The 21,023-nt window shown below is 36.6% G+C and overlaps 1 protein-coding gene across 1 annotated transcript in view; it reads right to left on the reverse strand.

The window, feature by feature from the left end:
• COG6 (component of oligomeric golgi complex 6) overlaps window positions 1-21,023 on the reverse strand; it is a 56,968-nt gene that overhangs the window by 13,917 nt on the left and 22,028 nt on the right. The window contains exons 9-13 of the mRNA XM_082482202.1: window positions 18,055-18,183; window positions 17,850-17,941; window positions 13,405-13,469; window positions 9,230-9,321; window positions 7,400-7,517 (exon numbers count right to left, since the gene is read on the reverse strand). Coding sequence (XP_082338328.1) covers window positions 7,400-7,517; window positions 9,230-9,321; window positions 13,405-13,469; window positions 17,850-17,941; window positions 18,055-18,183 — 496 coding nt within the window. The remainder of the gene's footprint in view (window positions 1-7,399; window positions 7,518-9,229; window positions 9,322-13,404; window positions 13,470-17,849; window positions 17,942-18,054; window positions 18,184-21,023) is intronic.

A 21,023-nucleotide genomic window follows, 5' to 3' on the forward strand; every position in this document is an offset into this window, starting at 1 on the left:
TCACTTCCAACACACACATAGATCACAGCGATGATAATTTCAGGCTTCTTTGCACAGAATTTTTGTCTCCTGAAGTAGCTGATGGTCAGAAACTCCTAAATTAGCTTCATCTTTCATTTAACCTGTTCTTTAGAAGTACACTGTCTTCTAGATGGGAGCAAGAAACATTATGGAAGAAGAAAACACGGCAAGGAAAAAAGATTTAGATCATTAGATTCTATTGGTGTTAGCATGAAATTCTCAACTACTGCAATAGAGGCGGAATTATCAGTAAGTGGAAGGAAAATTAAGGTAGTGCTATATTAATTTTGAAAATTCTAACTTTTTGCACGAATGTAGATTGTTGAGGGTTTTTTCCAGAATTAAAAAGGAAACGAATTCTCCTAAAATTACAGTGGACACTAAAAGTTGTACATAAGTTTTGGTATAAAAGGCTGTATCTTCATTTAAATTTCTGCGTATCAATGAGCAGGGAATAATTACTAAGCCATTAATCTTCCTCCAAATATACAATCCAGAGCAGGCTTCTCTGTCTATGAGAGCAAGTAACTCAAATGATGCCTTGAAGGATTTAACAAACAGCAAAGGAAAACACAGGAAAAAGAAAAGACGTTATCAACAAACAAGAGAGTGCATGTTATGTTGTTTCCTTTTCTCATTTACAAAGAATATTAAATGGAAAAAAACGTGCAATTTTTGTTCCTATTACAGTTAATTCTATTAACGAACGGATCAGATGTTAAGGAGAGCAGCTTTGTTAGAAACTTATATGTGCACCTGCAAATACCGAAAATACTGTCTAGGCAAGCAATCAAAACTATTTATATACTATCCTACTTGAACATTATAAAGTTAAAAGTACAGAGAGACATGGACTAACTGGAGTGAGTCGAGCAAAAGGCGACAAAGTTCACGAAGGGACTGGAGTATCTCCTACACAAGCAGAGGCTGTGTTCAGCCTGGCGAAGAAAAGGCTCAGGTGGGGAGTGTTATCAATGAGTATAAATACCTTACGGGAGGGATAAAGAAGAGGGAGACAGACTTCTCAGTGGTGTCCAGTGACAGGTCAAGAGGCAATGGGCACACATTGAAAGATGGGAAAATTATTTTTTATTGTGAGGTTGGTGAAACGCTGGAGACAGCTGCACAGTGAGGTTGTGGAGTCTCCATCTTTGGAGACATTAAAAACTCAACTGGAACCAGTCCTGGGCAACCAGCTCTAGTTGACACTCTTTGAGCAAGGTGGCTGGACTAGATGACCTCTACAGGTTCCTGCTGAACTCATCCATTCTGCAATTCTGTGATACTGCTATTAAATAAAACAAGAAGGTAATTTTAAGCACAGAACTCCACACTGCTTAGAGTGACTAACAAAAGGTTGGTGGCTTTTTTAAGGGTCCAATCAGCTTTTAATACAGTCTTTTAAAAACCTCACTGGCATGGGGTGGAGACAAGGCACTACAGATGTGGAACCTTGTAAAAAGGTATCTGGATGTTTCATCCTGTCAGTTACAACTGATCAGCAACAACTACAGAAGTCCATTCTACAAATTGAGACAATATTCACCATAGTTAAACAGCAGCAGTCTAAGAACCAGAGAAGCTTCAGAGGAGGTGTCCTAAGCAATTTTGAGCCCTATTAGGATCCTACAGAGATCACCAAAGTAGAACGCCTTTTCTTTTCAGTTATCAAGTTGGTCTTGGAAGAAAAGAGAACAGAAAAAATCTTGCTAACTTTGCTTTGTTCCCATGGATCCATTCAAAACCAAAACAACATTCAGATCACAACATCAACCAGTCTCATTTAATCTGCCCTATATCTGGTTTCCCAGAAACCTAACAGGTTTCATTCTGACAGGAATCAAATTATGAAGGAGAAGTTTACAGTTATTCCCATGCAATGTTTTAATACCTCTCTCACTGACAGATAATGCAATCACAGCATTTAATTTGCATACATCTACTGTAAAAAGAACAGCATTAAGGAATAACAATCCCAAAACTTGATTTGGGGTACTCTAAGTCTTCTAACAGCTCAGACAGCAGATGACAGGTTAGTTTGGCATAATCTCTCTTTAGTACCCTTATGATAACTCTAATTCCATTTAATTCAATGTTTGCCATTATTCTTTCCTTTAGAAATTGTTCTGGGGTACTACTGAAGCCAAAGTAAGGACGGGTGTGCTTAAAAATTCCCACTCTCTAAATGCATTAGCTGGTCCAATAAAACATGCTGGCATAGGTTAGTCTAACAGGCTTGTTAAAATGCCTCACCAGCAGACCCATGAGTTAAATGACAATTCTCTCAGTATGAGAGAACTGAAAGAGCAGTCCATCCACTCCAGTGAATTAGATGCTTTGAACTTTTCTTCCAGTTTCATCAGTTTGTTCTGACAATTATTTTTGTTTAGTATTTTCTCCTGGATTTCTCATCATCTGTAAAATGGCAATCTGTACCAGGCTGTTTAACACAAGTAGAATCCCAAATATCCAAACGTTTGCTTTATTCGTGCAGGGTCAAAGGAAACATATAAAAAGATACATAAGGATTGAACCTATAATTCTGATCTACTTTACTAGCAAGGCTGGTAGACCCATGGCTGGGTCCAAGAAAGCAAAAAAGAAACAAAACCCAACACAATTTTTCAGCGCAGGGACACTAACATTGGCCAAAAAACCCCATTCTGGTTGAACCAACAACTGGAACAAACCAATTGTTACCAGAGCTAGAAAGCACTGGCAAGACTGCTCAACACTGCCTCTGAAGGGTAAGAGCCAACAATGCAAAGAAGAGACAGCGTCTGCAGTAAAAGCTGATGCATTGAACCTTCAGTTACACGGGAGAAGGGTGGTGATGCACAGCTTCTCTATGACGTCAGTGTTGAGCTCTATGACAACCTGACAATCTCAAAGCTGTAAATGGCATTTTACACCCTGAAAACAAGTTGCTTTGGAATGACTCTGTTACCAAGCTTCAGGTCAGGTTTCAAGGAGTATTAGTGCCAAAGAGACTGCCTTGTGTATCACCTTTCTTTGATAACAATGGACTTCCTTTCAGGCAGCATGCTGAGTATTTCTGTTCCATAGATTTCAGATTGTAAAGAGCTACCTGAGAAGTCTGAATGAGAACACCATAGAAAAGGTTTCTCCGACTGAAGAGTCTGAAGTTGTGAGAACTGCTGACTACCTTATTTTCAGATTACAACCGGGACACTTGAGATTTTCTGATGTAATAAAATGTTCGTAGGAAAGTGCTTCTGAGCAAGCCAGTAAGTACTCAGAAGTAACCAGAGATTTCCCTGCATCATTTGCACTGATGGCTTGACAACCAAGAGGGAGAATCCTGATCTGAGACTGCCTTTAAGTTTCCATACAGCTCTGTGCTTGTGACACTCCTTATGTAATATGGGACTCTTCTCAAAAATAGATGTGAAGAGGAAGTTAATTTCTTGTCCTAGAAAGAACAGCCTGAAGTCTCAGTTTCCCATTGTGCTTCAGAAATTAAATCCCAGGCAGTTTGAAGGCAATGCTCAACTCAGCGTAATCAATAACCTAGGGAATTAAATTGTCTGTGGTGATGAGGACATCAGAGTCAAATTACCATCCTGTCATTTGTCTACATCCAAAGGAAGGGAACTTGAGGAGTTCGCATATTTAATGAAACTTGCTTTGTCTAAAAAAAAAAGTAAAAAAAAAAAAGTTCCCAACTAGCTATACTTAAGAGAAAGATTTGCTTAAATACTACTCTGGTCAATCAACTACTAGATAGACTGTAGATATTAAAAAAGCATACCACAGCAAGATGCAGTAACACATCAGTTTCTAGACAGTTCTCCCCACACTACAGCACAAGAGAATTTGCACAGGGCTAAAGCGACTCCTGTCAAGTTACTGGTAATTACCACTAAGACTTCTGGAATTTTGTAGCTACAAAAGGCAATTAAGAAAACACTTAAATTCTCTTTAAATTAAATAAAAATTGTAGAACTGATTTCCATTCAGAATTTCTTGCTTATGATTTTCAGATTATCAGCAACAACTGATAATACTGAGGGAATACAGAGCCTGAGTGGTATAACTCACACAGGCTATATTCACCACTTTCCAATGATCTAAACAACAGAGGCACCTCAGTTTATAGAAATAAAAACATTTTTTTATTTAAGACCACCCTATTTGCATTTTAATCTATTACCAAGGTTATTTAAATTGACTTCAGAATCCTATTTTAATCAAAGTAATGGACAGCTGATATTCTTTGAAACAGGCTTATCAATGCTTTAAGATGCAAAATATAAGCAGAAAAAAAGGAACCATGATTTCCAGACTGCCCAAGTGAAAAGTAATTTACTAATGTTACAAGTGAGTATTCTCTTTGTGCACAACAGGACCAGCAACAAAGCCTTTGCAATCACATATATAAGCACAAAGGGTCTGTTTTCCAGTGCTTTAATCTTCTCTGAAAATAAAAAAAAAAAAATAAAATCTGGAAGCAGTTGCAGTGCATACATACTTAGCAAAAAGCTGGTAAAAGGTTGGGATGTGTAGAGACTCCTCCTAATACATATACACAATTTTGGTCTGAACACACAGTAATAAAAAGGATGGTAAAAATCAACCTTGAGATTCCTCAAAATGTAAAAAGCATTGTGACATTCACTATTAAATTAACGAAGACATATGAAAAAGCATAAAAGCTGGTTATATGTATATTAACACACAATAAACTAGGTAACAGAAGAATTAAATTTATGATAAAATAGGGTCTTTAGCTCATGGAAACAAATGTTTCTCTGAGTGTAATTCAGCCTATTAGTTTTCTATTTTTTGTGAAGTAAAACTAATTTCAGTCATGAGGACATAAGACATCATTCTATCAATGCAGTAGTCCACTCATAAAAGGGTAGTGATATAAGGTGCTTCAAAGGACTGTCTAAAACTCTCAGTTACAAGAACTCCACATCAGTACAGTAAGATTCCTTCTCAGTCATAGAGTTACCTCACTGTTACCTCCCAAAGCACAGAGATTAATAAATAACTGTGGATGCCTTTGTTACTCATATATCTAGTCCTCCTCTGAGTGTCTTTAAGCTTCTGACCTCAATTATAACCTGAGGAAAGATCTTCATAGGGCATATATGCAATGTAAAATTTTCAATGGTTCAGATTTAATTTATAAAATGTGTTTATGAGAAAGAGAACTATTATGATCTTTTTACATTACATAGTAGGCTTGGTACGCCATTCATTATTTGTAATATAACACCACTGAAGGTGGCAGTGCAATCACCGGCTTCAGTTAACGTCAGTAAAACCAAATTTGACTCCTTTATAAAACAATGGCAGCATCCACAGCCAGTTACATCCAGGCTGGGGCAGAGGGAAGGGGAACTAAGAGGGCAAAGATGATTACACAACCTTCCCATAGTGACAATACAAAGAACACACACTGAGCTGGGGGATCACAATTCCTTTATCACTCCTTCTTCTTCTGAATTCTACAAGTCGCCAAACTGAAATCAGCATATCACCCAAAACAAAAGTACAAAGATTGTGAGTTGCATGAGTCGAAAAATTATGCTGGATCCTGTTTGAGTACAGATTTAAGACCCAGCAGGATAAATACAACAGAGCTAAATAGAACAGAGATGGATACAGAGCTGTCTTACAGGTCCAATTCAAGAAAATTTCTTTCTTTAAGCCCTACTTTGTCTGCACATTCTTTGTAAGTAAAGAGCAGTGACATATTTTTGCTAAGGCCCATCACTACTCATTTCTCTTCATAAAGGGAACAAGTATACACCTATTTTATTTTAGCTTAAGTATTAGAAAATAAAACGTTATGAGGAATTCACACACAGCTAGCGAATGCCCATAGTAAGCTGTTAGCTTTTTTTTTTTTTTTGGTAAATGCATATTGTCCCTGTCCGTTGTACGTTTTATGAACTCAAGCTTTAACAGCCCCTTGAAGAAGCATTAGTAGCTGAGGAACTACTATTCTGATGACACTGCATTCAAACAGAAATACCCCACGACAACAATGTATTAGGAGTACGGACTGTGGGTGGTTGCAACTTGGGAGTAACCCGATGAACAAATTAAACCACTGAAAGGAGTCACTGGGAAATACAGAAGGGAAGAAGAGGAAGAACAACTGCTCTTTTGAGAAAGTCATTCCTCAGCCCTTGCAGAAAGACAGGAAATTGGGACCAGACGCAAGCTGTGCAGAATGAGAAAACTACTTTGAGACCACAGAACAACATTGACCAAACTCAGAAAATCCCACTGAAAGGTCAGCAAACTACAAAGCTTTGCAAAAAGAATAGTTTCTGTAAATCTATGTAATTTTTGCATTTTTCTTGTAGGTTAAGTACAAATAATTTAGAAATACATTTACAGAACTTCACTGGTTGTTTTCTACTTTCAAGCCTTTTTTTTTTTTTAACTGGAAAAAACAGTAATGTGAGAGCTTGAACTGTGGGGTTGTGCAATAACTAGGAATAAAGAAAGACACGTCCTCTTGGTTTTAGGGCCTAGTCAGCTTGTCACATCTCAGACAGGGATGCTGGATGAAGATTGGGTGTGTGGCTTAAAGATTTTCTTTGACTTTGCTTAGATTTTAGAAAGGTGAGATTTAACGGACAGATCCACCAACAGCAACATGATAAACATACATCGGGGAGAAATTAGAAAAGAACTGTATTTGTTACTGAACAACGGAAAGTTCAGTGAAATGCAATTCAAAGCTATCAGCAGGAGAGGAAAAGATACCAGGAAAGAGATGCTGGCTAAGACGTAGTTATTTGGTATAACAAATGTATATTCTGCTTTTAATGGCAGCGACGTTCACGTGGTAAATTTATAAATGACAGAAAAGCCCAGGTTTTGCTTTTACTTAGCTTACCATCTTGGGATACACTTCAAAATTTAAAGAAAGGAAATATGCACATAAGCAATTAACTATTGATCCAATGACGCATTAATACAAATTATCTGGCTCAATCAGCTGACTTTGCTCTATCACACTTAGGGAAATTTCCTTATTCAGTTGCTTCTCATAGATTCTAAAAATATATAAATTGCTCCGCAAATGAATACTGCTAACAACAGTATTTCAGTCATGTTTTCACAAAAATAAAACTATTAAAAGAATTAAAATACAAACAGGAAGTTTTTAATGCAGTTCCATAGCTAAAATGGGGGTTGGATTAGATGACCTTTAAAGGTCCCTTCCAACACAAACTATTCTATGGATCTATGACTCTAAAATACAGAAACTACAAAACTTCAGTTTTAGAAGCTGACATAAAAAACAGCTATTCATCTAATTATCTTACTAGACAAAAGGGAAATGAAAGTGCATTTTGAAACATGAAATCTGTACGGTTTTGAAACAAACCTTGTCCATTAGTTTACTTGCATGAAGACTCAGGCTATTAAAGAATATTTTCTTGCTCAACAAATGCATTTCTTCAATTGTTGTCAACAGTGTGGCTGCACTGTTTCCTACAATACCACTGAAAACAAAATTAAGATTAATTAAATAATCTGAAGGGGGGGAACATGACAGGGTCAGATACTTTAGACAGCATTTCAAATATAATTATTTTCAAAATTGAAAATTTACAACAAATAATTGCAGGGAACAGTTCTCCATATTAGCAGAGAGATAGGCTTATAAGATGACTGTGAGAACAAGCCTTATCAACTATGTCATTAAGCAGATATTAAGTACGGGCATCTAAAAGCTTTGCACAAACTTTTTAGTAAAGTTCTAAAGTTTACTAGATTTTTGTTTTGTTATTCTGTAAATCCACTGTTATAGAACACAGATTACATAAACAAAAAGGGTTGATATCTTATCTGTCATACTGTCCTTGAGGGATAGTATCATCTCTCTTCTTTCTTCATTGTGACATTAGGCATCACAAAAAATTTAAGAATTCATGCCTTGCTATTCAAGTGTCAAGCTATTACACTTAGCATGTATACCACATAAACCTTAAATGGCACTACATGACTATGCTCCTCTTAGAGATCTACCTTCTGTCTAAAGTAAAAGCACTTTTAAGTTACAAAAATGGCAGCATAAATTCACTGCATCATAACAGGACTAATTTAAACTTGTATCTTGATTGTCAGATTATAATCTTGTTGCATTTAGTAAATCATTTCTCAAACTGCATTTTCCACTCATTAGTCAGGTGGATTTCCTCTATACAGAGGAAATTATGCAGCTGGCAGAAGGTACTTCACTAGTCTCTAAACAACGTATCATTAACAAGACAGAAAGCAACAGGTAAGACTGCCTAAGACCTGCCATTTTAACATTACATTTTCAATTGCACCATGCTTTATAATCACTGGAAAACAGTAACTTTGGAGACAGAAAAATGAAAGCAAAAATCTTTCAGGTTTTTTTGACAATAAAATTAGGAATAGGTCTTATATGTGTTCTACCATAGACCTGCAGTGCCATCATAACTGAGAATTTTAAATACAGTGGGAGGTGTCCAAGAACCACTTATCTCAGTCTGCCCAAGATATAAATGTCTTTTCAGACAGAAAAGAAGTTCAAGTAGTAATGTTAGTGATTCAAATTGTCAACAGTTCAGACCAAGGCTGTGGAGGAAGACTTTTCTGCTTCTGCTGTTTCTAACCAACATGAACTACTGCAAATGCCACAATGTATAAAACCACCAGTTCTGGCTTTTCTCCAGTTTCTGTGTTCCTGGTGGCAACTGGAAGGTTGGAATGTGATTGATGCACCTTCAACAGCGAGATACAGAATGAGGCATGCATTTTCCCAATAGAAAAATCCAAGTGCATAATTAGAAAAAAATGGTATCAAAACATAGTTGTTTAAGGAAGAAAAGAAAAATTTAAGTTCTAGAGATGACTTCATTCTAACATTTTCTCAAAGAGGACTTGACTTTTTTGCCTTAAATGTTTTGTGTAGTTTTTTTTGTATACTATTTGTATCTAATACAGAACAATAAAGAAACAGTTTCTGTGGCAAATTGACACTATATTCCAAAGCAGATTTGATATGAATTGAGGAATGACAACAGATAAATGGCATTTGCTTGATATCGTGCACATTTCTCCTTGATTCCATAGTACAGAGCAAAAACTAAGCCACAAAAATACTCTTTTTACTGTATTAAACTTCATATATACAATTAAAAAAAAAAAAGACACCTTTAAGATACTTTATAATTTTGCATACCTGATTGTATGGTGGTAGAACTTGAGAAGATTAGAAATCTTGTAGAGTAAAACTGCTCCTGGCTCAGCAACAATCACCTGCTCAATTCTAACCTGCAGAATAAAGAAATATAAACATCCTTCGGGTCATACAATTCAAAGGCCAACCTCTATAATTTTATATGCAATATATGTCTGATTTTTGAATGTCCAGTTAGCTATAACATTCTGCTTGAAACAAAGTGCTTCTTGGTTGCCAGCCTCTGGGTAGAAAACAAGCAGGTGTATGTATTCTTTAAAAAAAAAAAAAAAAACAAACCAAACCAAAAAAAAAAACCCAGAAAACTCACAAACAAAAAAAAATCCTGTTTCCCTCTAGATTTTTGTTGAAACTTGTTATTGAAAATTTCAAAATAATGAGATCATTTGATGGATTAATAGCAGCACACACTGGAATTCTCTCCAGCACTGAACAGCAAGAACAGCTGCAAAATCCCTGAACTACAACAGTTGATCATTAGCACCATGCAGCAATTCCAAAGTATTAGGTATTTTACCCAAAAGACAAAACTTCACCTGGATTAATCTCTCCTTCACTTAAAGGAGAGATTATACACCTCCTACCAGTATTTAATTATACATATTTATACCTAATGACCAGCTATGTTGACTGTTTATCTCAACCAGGAGATACTGGCTACACAGACCAAAACAGTGCTGACTGTCTTTAGAGTTGAACAGTTGATGTCTTGTCTCCATAGCACACACAGTCTCAATCCACTCATAAAAGGCTGCCCCAGGGTCAATCTTTGGGCACTTACAAAGCACTGAGAGACAGTGACTTATCACTGCACTGTTCTCCCACGTGCCTGTGTGTGAAAGGGCTACACACAAATCACCAGCCACCACCCGCTCTCCCAAGTTAGCCGTCTGCTGTTCAATGGAACACGATGTCCAGCAGTGCCTTCTTGCCAGAGGCAGCTGCAGGGAGAATTAACTAAGATTATGCCTCCTCAATCCTCTCCCTTTGCATCTAGAGTCAGAGACCAAAACCAAAGAATAATTGTTGACACTTATTTGCAATGCTCAATGCACAAAGTTCGTTTCAACACTCAGGTGAACTTTGCTTTTCAATGCATACGTATATACAAAGGTATATACACAAATGCCTGTCTCCAGTGTTGCATAAAAGATCATTTGGGCACAGATACTAAGTATAAGCTGGGTGTACAGCAAAAGAGAATAAGAAAGGCAAGGAAAAAGAGGAAAATCAAAATATTGACCAAAGAAATAAAAAATAGCAATAACTAAAGAAAATATTTAAGAAATAGACAGAATAGGCAGAAGGAGAGAAAAGAAACCTTAACATTTTAAGTTTAGGAAACAAAAACTATAATTAAAAAAAAAAAAAGCAGGAAAAGAAGCATTGCTGCTTCCCTTACAGAAGTCTTCACTGCCCAGGAGAACCAAAATTTCCAGGTGACTCAACCTAACCTGCTCAGGGAAGTCCTGGACGTAGAGCTCTTACTGTTTTTTAATCCTATACGTCCTGTAGTCAGTTGACCATAAAAGACTAACTGAAGTCTACGTACAGCATCAAAAATATTTTGTTAGTTTTGTCCTCATCTTAAGTGCTATGGAAAAGATGAGGACCTTAATTTAAATGTTTTTTAGGGTCCTCCTACTTCCACCTGAAATGAGAGGCCTGTGGTAAGATCTACCATCAGTGAGTACTCAAGATCCACTTGGATGCCTAAAACTCAAACCAACTACCTGTAAAGAATGTGGACAATTTATGCTGCATTTAAGCATAATCCTTCTTCAAAAGTAAGGAAATGGTATTATACTGTATATTCACATGGAAAAGCATAAATCAGTAAGAAAATTCTACACAATTCTGTAAGTATTTAAAAACGCTCGTGGAAATTCTATGACTAGGCTTTTATCAGGCTATTTTATACTTCGGCATCAGCTCAAATCAAAGTGACAGGTTTGCAAACATCAGCAGAAATCCACTAGAAAAGTAGCATACCGTGGTGCAACACAACTACAACAAAGAGTGTTTTCCCCGAAATTAATGCAATTTTTTTTTCTTATTGTGGACAGTCTTCAGAAAGAACAATGTATTGTAGAAAACACTCCTCCAAACTAAGTCTATTTTTGTTGTTCCTCTCAACACGATGGCTTGCAATTATCTAACTGCATTGTATGAAGGCTTTTCTGCTTGGGGGTTTTGATTTTTTTTTTTTTCTACTTTATTGCTATGGAAGATTTCCCCAGAGGAAACAGTAAGTACTACATATTTTACATTGGGAAGTCTAGACTGGCAGTGAATTAACATAAGTTGCATTCTATTAAAATACAGAATACAATGGGAAGTCTTTAATTGTTCTTTTAGGTTTTTTTCATTTTTATTAGCACAGTAACTACCTACCTACAATATTTCAGGGGATATTTCTACAGATAGCAGAAGCACACAAGTATAAAGAGTTTGGCAATCAAAATGGAAGGTATTTTGTACCAAGCTGTACAAATCACAAGTACTCAAATCAAGACCAAAACTCCCTCTGACTTACACAAAGGTTTGATTCTATCCCTAATTACCTGGAATGCACAGAAACACTGGACTGAAACATCAGCATTTAGTATTAACAGAACTGAAGCATGCAAGAAGAACACAAAGCTTGGAAAATATCTTCAAAAAAAAAAAGACCCCGTGATACTAGTTTGTTTGTCTAGTATGACAGGTGTTTTTCAACAGGTCAAAAACTAAAGCCTGTGAAGAATGATAACAATTATACGGCAATAGGGACAAACAGAAACACAGGCAGTTCTGTCTGAACATCAGAAAACACTTTTTTACTGTGAGGGTGTCTGAGCACTAGCATAAGTTGCCCAGAAAGGCTGGGGAGTCTCCATCTTTGGAGGTATTCAAAAACCATCTGGACACAGTCCTGAGCAACTGGCTCTAGGTGGCCCAGCTTCAGCAGGGAGTCTGGACCAGATGACCTCCAGAGGTCCCTGCCAAACTCAAACCTTCTGTGATTCTGTGACATTTTAAATGGCGCTTCCTTGATTTTTACCTCTCTTCAGATCTTATCTCTTTCTTATTAGGAACTTACGTAAAGTATTCAGAACCTACCTGTTAACATTTGAGACTAAGTATCTGGCAACTGAACACAGTTGTTATAGGCACAGCAGCCTGAGAGAAATTTATTGTAATAGAATTTAGTACAGTAGATTTTACTTCAAAACCACTTGGATTTATACACTGCACCCTCAGGCAACTATTGGTATCAGCTTCATCACCTTGATAATTTTGTGTTTATGTGAATCACATCCAATAAATAAGACAATCAATCACCTGATGGATCACTATTAATGATTTCTATCAAATGGGGCCCCTAAACTGACTAAGGACGTAGCCTGAAAAAAGACAACTGTGGAGGGATGCGACAGAAATACAGCAAATCAGGGCAGCATAAAGATGGTAGGTAAAAAACAATTTTTCATGGGCTCTTTCAATACAAGAGCTGGAGTTATTAAACAACGCAAACCCAAAAGGAGCTGGCTTTTCACACAGCATAGTTAAACTGTGCACTTCCTTCCTGCAGGACATGTTGTGAATACCAACATTTTATATCAACTTGACATATTCATGCAAGAAAAACCTATTGAGGTTTATTAAATACAAAGACAGTAGCTATGGCTTAGTAAGTCCTTAGTACCTCCACAAATAGGTGAGGAAACTATTCTACAGAAGTAGCATGACACAACTGCATAACCTGTACGCTCTTCCCTAAGCATATGCTAATGGTCACTATGAAAAACAGAGTAGTAAGTTAAATTGATTTTTCATTTGATCCACTATTGCCATTCCTATACACTTATTCTAAAGCTAAACTTTTGTGTATAAGCACTCCTGAACTTAGGAAAAGTAAAAAAAAAAAAACCAAAAAACCCAACCACGATACAGATTTAGTATCCCAGTATCTCTCACTATATAGCCATTTAAACCAGGTATCTATGAACCATGGAATCTTTAATTTTGAAGGAGTTTATGATTCTCAAAGTTAGATTCTCAACTCTTAAGCAAGGGCGATGAAAACACGTTGCAGAGATGGGGACACACGTTCTGAAAAAACATGACAGAACAATGTTTATATTTAGAATGCTAAGGAAAACAGAATACTTCACCTTCAGAGGCCTGCAGACACCTTCTGTGATGTGTCCAACTACTTCTTGAATATTTTCTTCCACACCTACAGTTAATGCAAACACATGGTAAGATTATGCAAATGTAATTCTCTTTTCTTCAAGACTATAAACCAAAAACAAATGTAGGAGCTACTCCTCCATAAAAAGCATTATGAACTGCGCGTTCTTTTCTCCACAAGACTAGTTTACACCTCCACTGAACTTCAAATCCAGCCATTAAGAAATAGCTGCATGACAAAACAGAGTCCTGGAGAGTCATTACCTTATGCTATGCAATTGCTTCCTAGCACAGCATAGTGCCTGGGGATTTGAGGGAGAAGGAGCACGGGGAAGAATAAATGATTGAGCAAGAGACTGTCACAGTAAGGCTCAATAGTAGCACTTCATGAAATTAAACAGGAAAAAAACAAAAAAAAAAAATAAAACCAGGCCAGTGAGATGCTCAAGGAGCAACAATACATACCATTTTGAAAAGCCTGAGCTGTAAATACACGTGTCTGTCAGCATTCGGTACTGACATGCTCATGGCATCGTTACAAATTAAATCACATATGTACCTCCAAACTGCTGTGTGCTGCAGCATTAGCAAACGCTTCCTCCCCAGCAGCAATTGAAACTCATCTTTCACAGAAATATATACAAAAGAGAATATTGCCCTATCTTATCATGGAACACAAATGAATTGTCGCATGGCAACCAGTACTGTCATAAATCAATCAAACTGAAAGCAACAGATCTTCAAGCTCTCACTTCAGTAACAACTCAGAATAGATTTATGGAGAAAGCAATACTTTAATTCTAATTTAAAACTTGTCAACAGGAGTTCATCTTCAGATGGGACCCATGCAATGAACAGTAAACAAACCAACTGTGACATGTGATAGAAATCAGGTGACCTGAAGCTATATTTTGCAGATCTTATTTCAAACTAAAAGAGATTACCTCTGAGAGTAAAAATTCTAAAAGATCAGAGATCTCTGCCAAGGTCTCTTTACACCAAGATATGTGAAAAGCCGCATAAGCGGAAACAACTGAATTCAGTGTGGTGGCTGTATCACTTTTTTCAGCACAATAAATTGGTAAAGTAATAAAAATATGTTTATGTGTTTGACTATTGATATCAAGGCAGAAGGCAAGAATACAAACCACAAGATGTATGGTCTGTTATGTAACGGCTAGCTCCCAGATACACCCTAACAATTTACACATTTTTTAGTATGAACAGTCACACTTTTCCTGTTCATCAATATAACAAGCACCTAGCACATATTTGAAACAGTATATCTCAAGCAGATGGACTTAACAAGAAGTTGTTGGGTATGAAAGTTTAGCTGCAAAAATATACAAGTTCAAATACAAAATACCAAAGGACATGGAATTACAATCTTGATATATCTGTGCCTTCACATATATTTCCAATTAGAATATTTTAGATTCAGCGAACTTCCAGCACAATGGTTTATGTAACTGTTGCAAGTATTAGTACACCATGCTGACATAATTATGGAATAAATAATTCTTAGATGCTCAAAATCACTTTTAAAAAACAGTTCACTACTGAAGATATGCTTCTGGCTGCCTGCTACACCATATCTTTTTTCTCTGTGTATCCTTCTATGAGGGAGAGATCTTTCTTGGACTTTGTTTGGCTTCTGCTCTCCAGCTGGGATCCTGTAACTCCATGAAAAATGGGTTTCTACTGCATCCCTTAAACAGAATGGCTGTAATTCTCCATTCCTTTCAAGTGCAAGACCTCTGTAAGACTGGAAGGCTCCTGTTAACAGAATACCTAAGCTCCAAAGAAGAGAACCAGATGCTTTATGCTTGTCCAGTACAACGCCAAATAATTAAACTTTTCTGAATGTGTTTTCAGCGCTTAAAATTTTAATAGCATTTTTGTTCAGATTAATTTTAATCGGTTAACATTTGCAAGCTTAAAATTTTAAACTTTTTAAAAGCCATTCTTGAATACTTGATTATGGGCAACATATTTTGTCCTCTTTAAAGTAAAAACTGGGATGGGAACATTTCTCCAAAAATGCGGCACACCATTTTTTTTATACTGGGACCAAATCCACCTCTATCTCACCCACAGCTATACACGTGGGGATTTTTTTGTTTTGTTTTTTTTTTTTTTTTTTTTAAGAACAGAAGGGAAGTTTTTGTGTAGCTGCGATTTACCACATTCTCCATAGTCCTGAAATTACACAGAGCTTATAGGAGAATTTAAACAGAAATCTGAACTCAGAACTGAGGTGCCTGAATTAAAAAAAGAAAACGAGTTCCATCTGCAAAAAGCTACTCAAGTTGAATTTAAAGTTACAACATTTGACTGACCTAACTTTAGATCCTCAGTTAGGTGTCTTATCTATAGTAGTTGCTTGGGCTCCCTCTATAGGGAACAGAAAAAAACCCAAACAAACAGTTGTGATGAAAGACTCCAGACATGCCTACATTAGATCTAACGTGTTGGGAAGATTTGCCCTCTGGAGATGCAAATCTCTGTCATTGTCTATAACTGCAAATAAACAAGATGTCCACTTTTTAAATGACTAAATGAAATTAACTCAATCTCTGCTGTAACCTGTGCAACAGGACATCTGAAGACTGTATGATAGCCCAGGGAATTCAACTTGAATCTCCCAGTACAACAGACACTGTACTCACCACTGCCAACTCAGGATCTGTACTTATATAAAAAATATAATCTCAAGGTACTTCATAAGGCTGAACTTCCCATAAATGGTTCTTGTTAAACCCAGTGGTATCCCATTAAGTACTGTTTTGTCTTACAGATCTCATCACATAACCATCCTCGCCATCAAAAAAATTTCCCAAAGGCGTAGAGGAAGAGTTAACAGACAGCACCTCCCAGATTTTGTTGCTTCCAGTATGAAGCTAAGAATCCCTCCTTACATTTCTTGAAAGCTGTACAACAGTAATGGCAACCCACTCCTGGAGAGCTTAGGAAAATGTATTGTTGCTTCAGATAGAAATATTGAATCTCTTGTTTATACTGGTCTCAGGGAAAAAAGTTTTGGCCCAATGATTTTTTCTTTTCCCCCAAAACACTTACATTCTCTGTATTCTTAAGTAGTTTACTCTGATCTACGGCTGAAATGCTCTAAATATATCTAATTATGTGGTCATAGCATCTCAGCCTGACATCCTGCCAGAAGGCCAATTTAATAGTTAAATAAAGCACTGCACAAAGAGGTGGCAGAATTTCAGAACAAAGTGCAGGCCGGGGCAGCAGCAATAGCCCAGTCTACAGCAGAACCAGACACAGTAACCTCCCCAATATGGTCAGCTTTTCCTGAAGGATTCCCCAATTATAGCAGAAGCATCAGATAGCCATTTACAAAAATTGCCATGTCTTTTTCTCTACCATAAAACCATCATGAGGCCAGTTTTCCTGTCTCCCTAAGATACTGCCAGTAAATAATACTACATTCACTTCTATAGTACACTGTAACTGTAGTTAAAAAACAGTAACATTCCTTCAGTTTGATTTACAACAGTTCCTAAACAGCCTCCTTGCTCATATACTGTTAATTAGGAAAGCCAATTAGTACTTCCAGCAGGAAGGAAAATGAGAATGCATATTCACTTTAAATCCCAGAGCAGGACTCAATTAAGACTTACAGTCTGAAGAGCTCACCAGATACAGATCAAATGTAAGTTCTTACGATGACTTTGTTACAACTGAGTGCACATGCTTAATCTATTAAACAAGTCTTTGGCTGAAGCTATGGAGGCAAATCATATTACAGCTTCTACAGAATAAAGATCTTTAAAGTATAGGTCCAATGTACTTAAAATAGAGCAAAGGGGCTGAAGAACAAGCATGAGAATCTGTGCTTCTGTTAACGAAGGAGGGCTTTGATATTAAAAAGCTTCACATATCTATGAGTGGCCTACTTTGACCTCCGTAAACCTATAATGGTACATCACATGACAGAAGTAAATTCCATTTTACTTGTAGGATGGAAGGAAAAAAATTAAAGGAAGAAGGAACTATATTCAAAAAATTTACTAAACAAGCAAAGCATAACAGGAATCCTCAACATATCAATAAGCAACCCTATGACAATGTTTTCACAGAGGTATGCATTCACATACATTACAGACAATTTTCGAATGCTCAACTACAGTCTAAAATGTCCCTTTGTAAAGTTAGTGTAAATCTATTATAAGCACAGTAAAATGAAAAGACCGCATTTTGAAATACTCTTTTTTTTCGTTAAGGGATTTCTTCTGGCAAAATGCAACCACCAGCTCTTCTGAAATTATTTCCTGGAAAATCTAAGCTCAGACTCCCATAACTGAAGCGCGGTCTACAAAATTAATCACACTTTCCGATTTATCACAGATTTACTTTCTATCACTTCTCAATTTACATTTTAAAATGTAGTAAGTACTACCTTGAATAGTTACAAGCTTTAACATAGCTTCTAGGTGTTCTTTTTCAGAAGCTGTAGCTTGATGCAACCAGGCCAGCATGTCTCCTACATACCTAAATAAAGACAGACATTTCTATGTAAATCACAGTGCTTTAGAGTGTCAGGGATTCAAAGTAAAAACAGGCAAAAGAAGGATTACTTCATATAATTCTTGCTAGTACTGTACCTCAGAGGATCGTGGGAGTGCATTTCAATGGGGCGCGGAGTACCTCCCAGACCTCCTCTAGTAAGAGCATCTATAAAGCCACGGACTACAGCACTCCTCCTAGCTGTTCCAAACTCATCCAACGTGTACCTGTTATTGAAACATGAAAATTGGTAAAACAAACTGTGATGAGGTGAACTGTTCTATTAGCTCAACTTTACAGTTAATATGAGTTACTATTTTTATAGTTCTAAAAATTTTGCATTGATGCTTCTACTATGAATCATTCAAAACCATCTGATTTTCTTGACTCCTCTAAACAGATACTAAAGGTAACTTTCCCTTGACCCTCCCATTCCCTTACCCCATGCAAATAAATAAATAAATGAAAAATCAGCTTCTCCATTTTTGTACATATAAGCATGTATTGACAAGTCCAGGACTCCTGTTCACATGTGGTCCAGGTGACAGACAGCAGAAGCAATTTGTTGCACTGCAACACAAGGCTTTCTCCTTCTTCTAGGCTACCACATGATCAATAGCAAAAAAGTTCTTTTCATTTGATAGTTGTTCACTGGTTTTAAGCAAATGAGTCTTAGTTAGATATTTAATGGATGGACAATTACAGCCCAGAATGCATAATCCCAAATGGATTCCTGCTAGTAGAGGAGGTACCAAAAACACACGCCCAGCTCATTTTTGGAGCAGGCTACCCTTCTGTTGGGGCTGAAACATGATAGCAAGTGAAGGATGAGGACTGAACACTGCTAACATCCCCGTTACATCTGCTTAGAAACAGGATTTTTGCAAGCCATGGAACACTTCTATTTTTTGAAAAAAACTAATTTAAGCATTTTGAACAAAACACATAAATTACAAAGGAGAAAAAAACATACAAGTGACAGTTTATTTTTCCAATATAATTGAAGAAATGCCAAAGAGTAAGCATAGTGTCGCTTACCAATGACACCCAGCAGCTGAACAGAAATAAAAAAAAAAATAATAAAAAGCATATTACTCACTGGCTGAAGTGAAATGTGTATTGCATTCACAATTAAACAGATGTGGGGAATGAAATACAAAAGAAAATAATATACTGTTTCAAATGTGTTCCAAATTAAGTTCCTTTATATTTCTATTAGGCTATAAAAGGTCCAAGGAATCCTTCAGTGTTGCTTTTTTCATTTTACATTACTATTTGAGAGAGGGGAAAAAAAGCACACTGAAAAATCCCGAAATTTCTGTTTAAACCTTTTTCTTCATGCAACATATTTGTTAACTCAGAAAGTAAATATCTGCAATTCACAAAAAAAGCACAATCCGATGAAAAAAGTATTTAACAAATTACAATTTACAAAAATTATGCAATAAGAAGTGGGAAAGATCTGGGATCTGCTGACTACCCACAGTCCAGGAGTAGTAGTGTTGCAGTGAAAAATCACAAGCGTTTGTAGAAACCAGGTAAGGCTCTTTTTTCCCTTCCAATAAACAGCTATATAATAGATCATTAAAAATACAGCAGTGAAACAGATCTTGTGATCTTGTTATTAGTTGTGAAAACAGCATTTAATAATGATAATTTTGTTTTAAAAATAAAACTACTAATTTTCCTTTTGCTCTCAGAAGAACAGAGTATAACTGTGACAAAATCCTGCATCTTAAAAGAAAAATCAGTAATAACTATTATTTACAGTAGAAACACAGTATTTACTACTATGTTATTACACATACTCATGGTAGGAGAATAAAACAACATTTGGATTCTTTTCAGCTCAGCTTCAATTTCTCAAAAACCCGGTAAAGTAATGATCACTGGGGGGAGAAGAAGTGGGTGGAGAAAAAGCTTTGAAAATCAGAATGGAGGAACACTGCTTTGAGCTACAACTCCATGTATTCTCTATGAAACAGTTTTCAACTTTTTTGTTAGAAACAAGAAGCAAAAACCAAAATGAAATGTTTCAGATCCCTACTCACTGCAGTTCCCAAAAGTCCATCCATGGTGCAATCTTTCTGCCACTTTCAAGTTAGCAAGACATAGATCAATACAAGAAAACAAGGATTTGTAGTTCTGTTCCTAAACTCCTGCCCTTCTCCATATTACTCAGTTTCACCCAATCAAATCGCAATCTTTATCAGATGCAAGGGCAGTGATTTGGAGGAAAAATGTCTAGTTCACACAGCAGCGCTTATATGTATAAAACTAACAACAATTTAAAATTACTTTCTTCTGTGACATAATTTTTACATTTTAAACTCAGCAGTTTGTTATGTACTTAAGGGATGTCAGAAGAAAAATAAAGTCTCTCTTGCGGATTCATTTTAAACTGGCCAGCTGTGGATTTATACAGAAGATGGTGGGTTTTCTTTTTCCATAAATGCTAAGAAAGCAAAACAATGGTTTTACGAAGTTTGAAAGTAACATGATTTAACAAAATATTTATTACAGAAAATATAAACTGTATCTATAAAGAATCTTATAAAATGTTGCAAGCACAGTTGTGACTGATCCTTTGCAGCTGTGAAAGAGGGCCTGGAGGAGAGAATGGAAGAAAGGACTCTGCAATCTCCAGTTATGGCCTGACGTACTGCAATGTACCACATGCAATAGCTGGGGACATCAAGTGACACCACCTCTCCCTCACATCAACAAGAAGAACTGACTAAGCATGTTGGGATGTACGCGCTCTCTCATACTGACAGAATTTTTAAGGTCCACTCACACTACGTATTTTCCCCATGAAGAGCTCCGTGGAGATTTACAGCGTCACATACCTGCACCTTCACACATCTGATACTCTTAAAGACCTTTGAAAGGCCTTTGAAAGACTGCCTAGTACTCTGCTGTCCTGGATGCCTGTGGCTAAAAGTAATTTGCAATAGTTGCAAAATGTGATGAATGCATTTAAGAAAAAAAAAAAAACAAACAAACGAAAAATCAAAGAAGTATAAGTACCTTTTCAGGTATGGTCACTCCAATAAAAACTAGTTCT

This window comes from Vanellus vanellus, assembly GCF_965231255.1.
Source record: "Vanellus vanellus genome assembly, chromosome: 1".
Classification (NCBI taxonomy): domain Eukaryota; kingdom Metazoa; phylum Chordata; class Aves; order Charadriiformes; family Charadriidae; genus Vanellus; species Vanellus vanellus.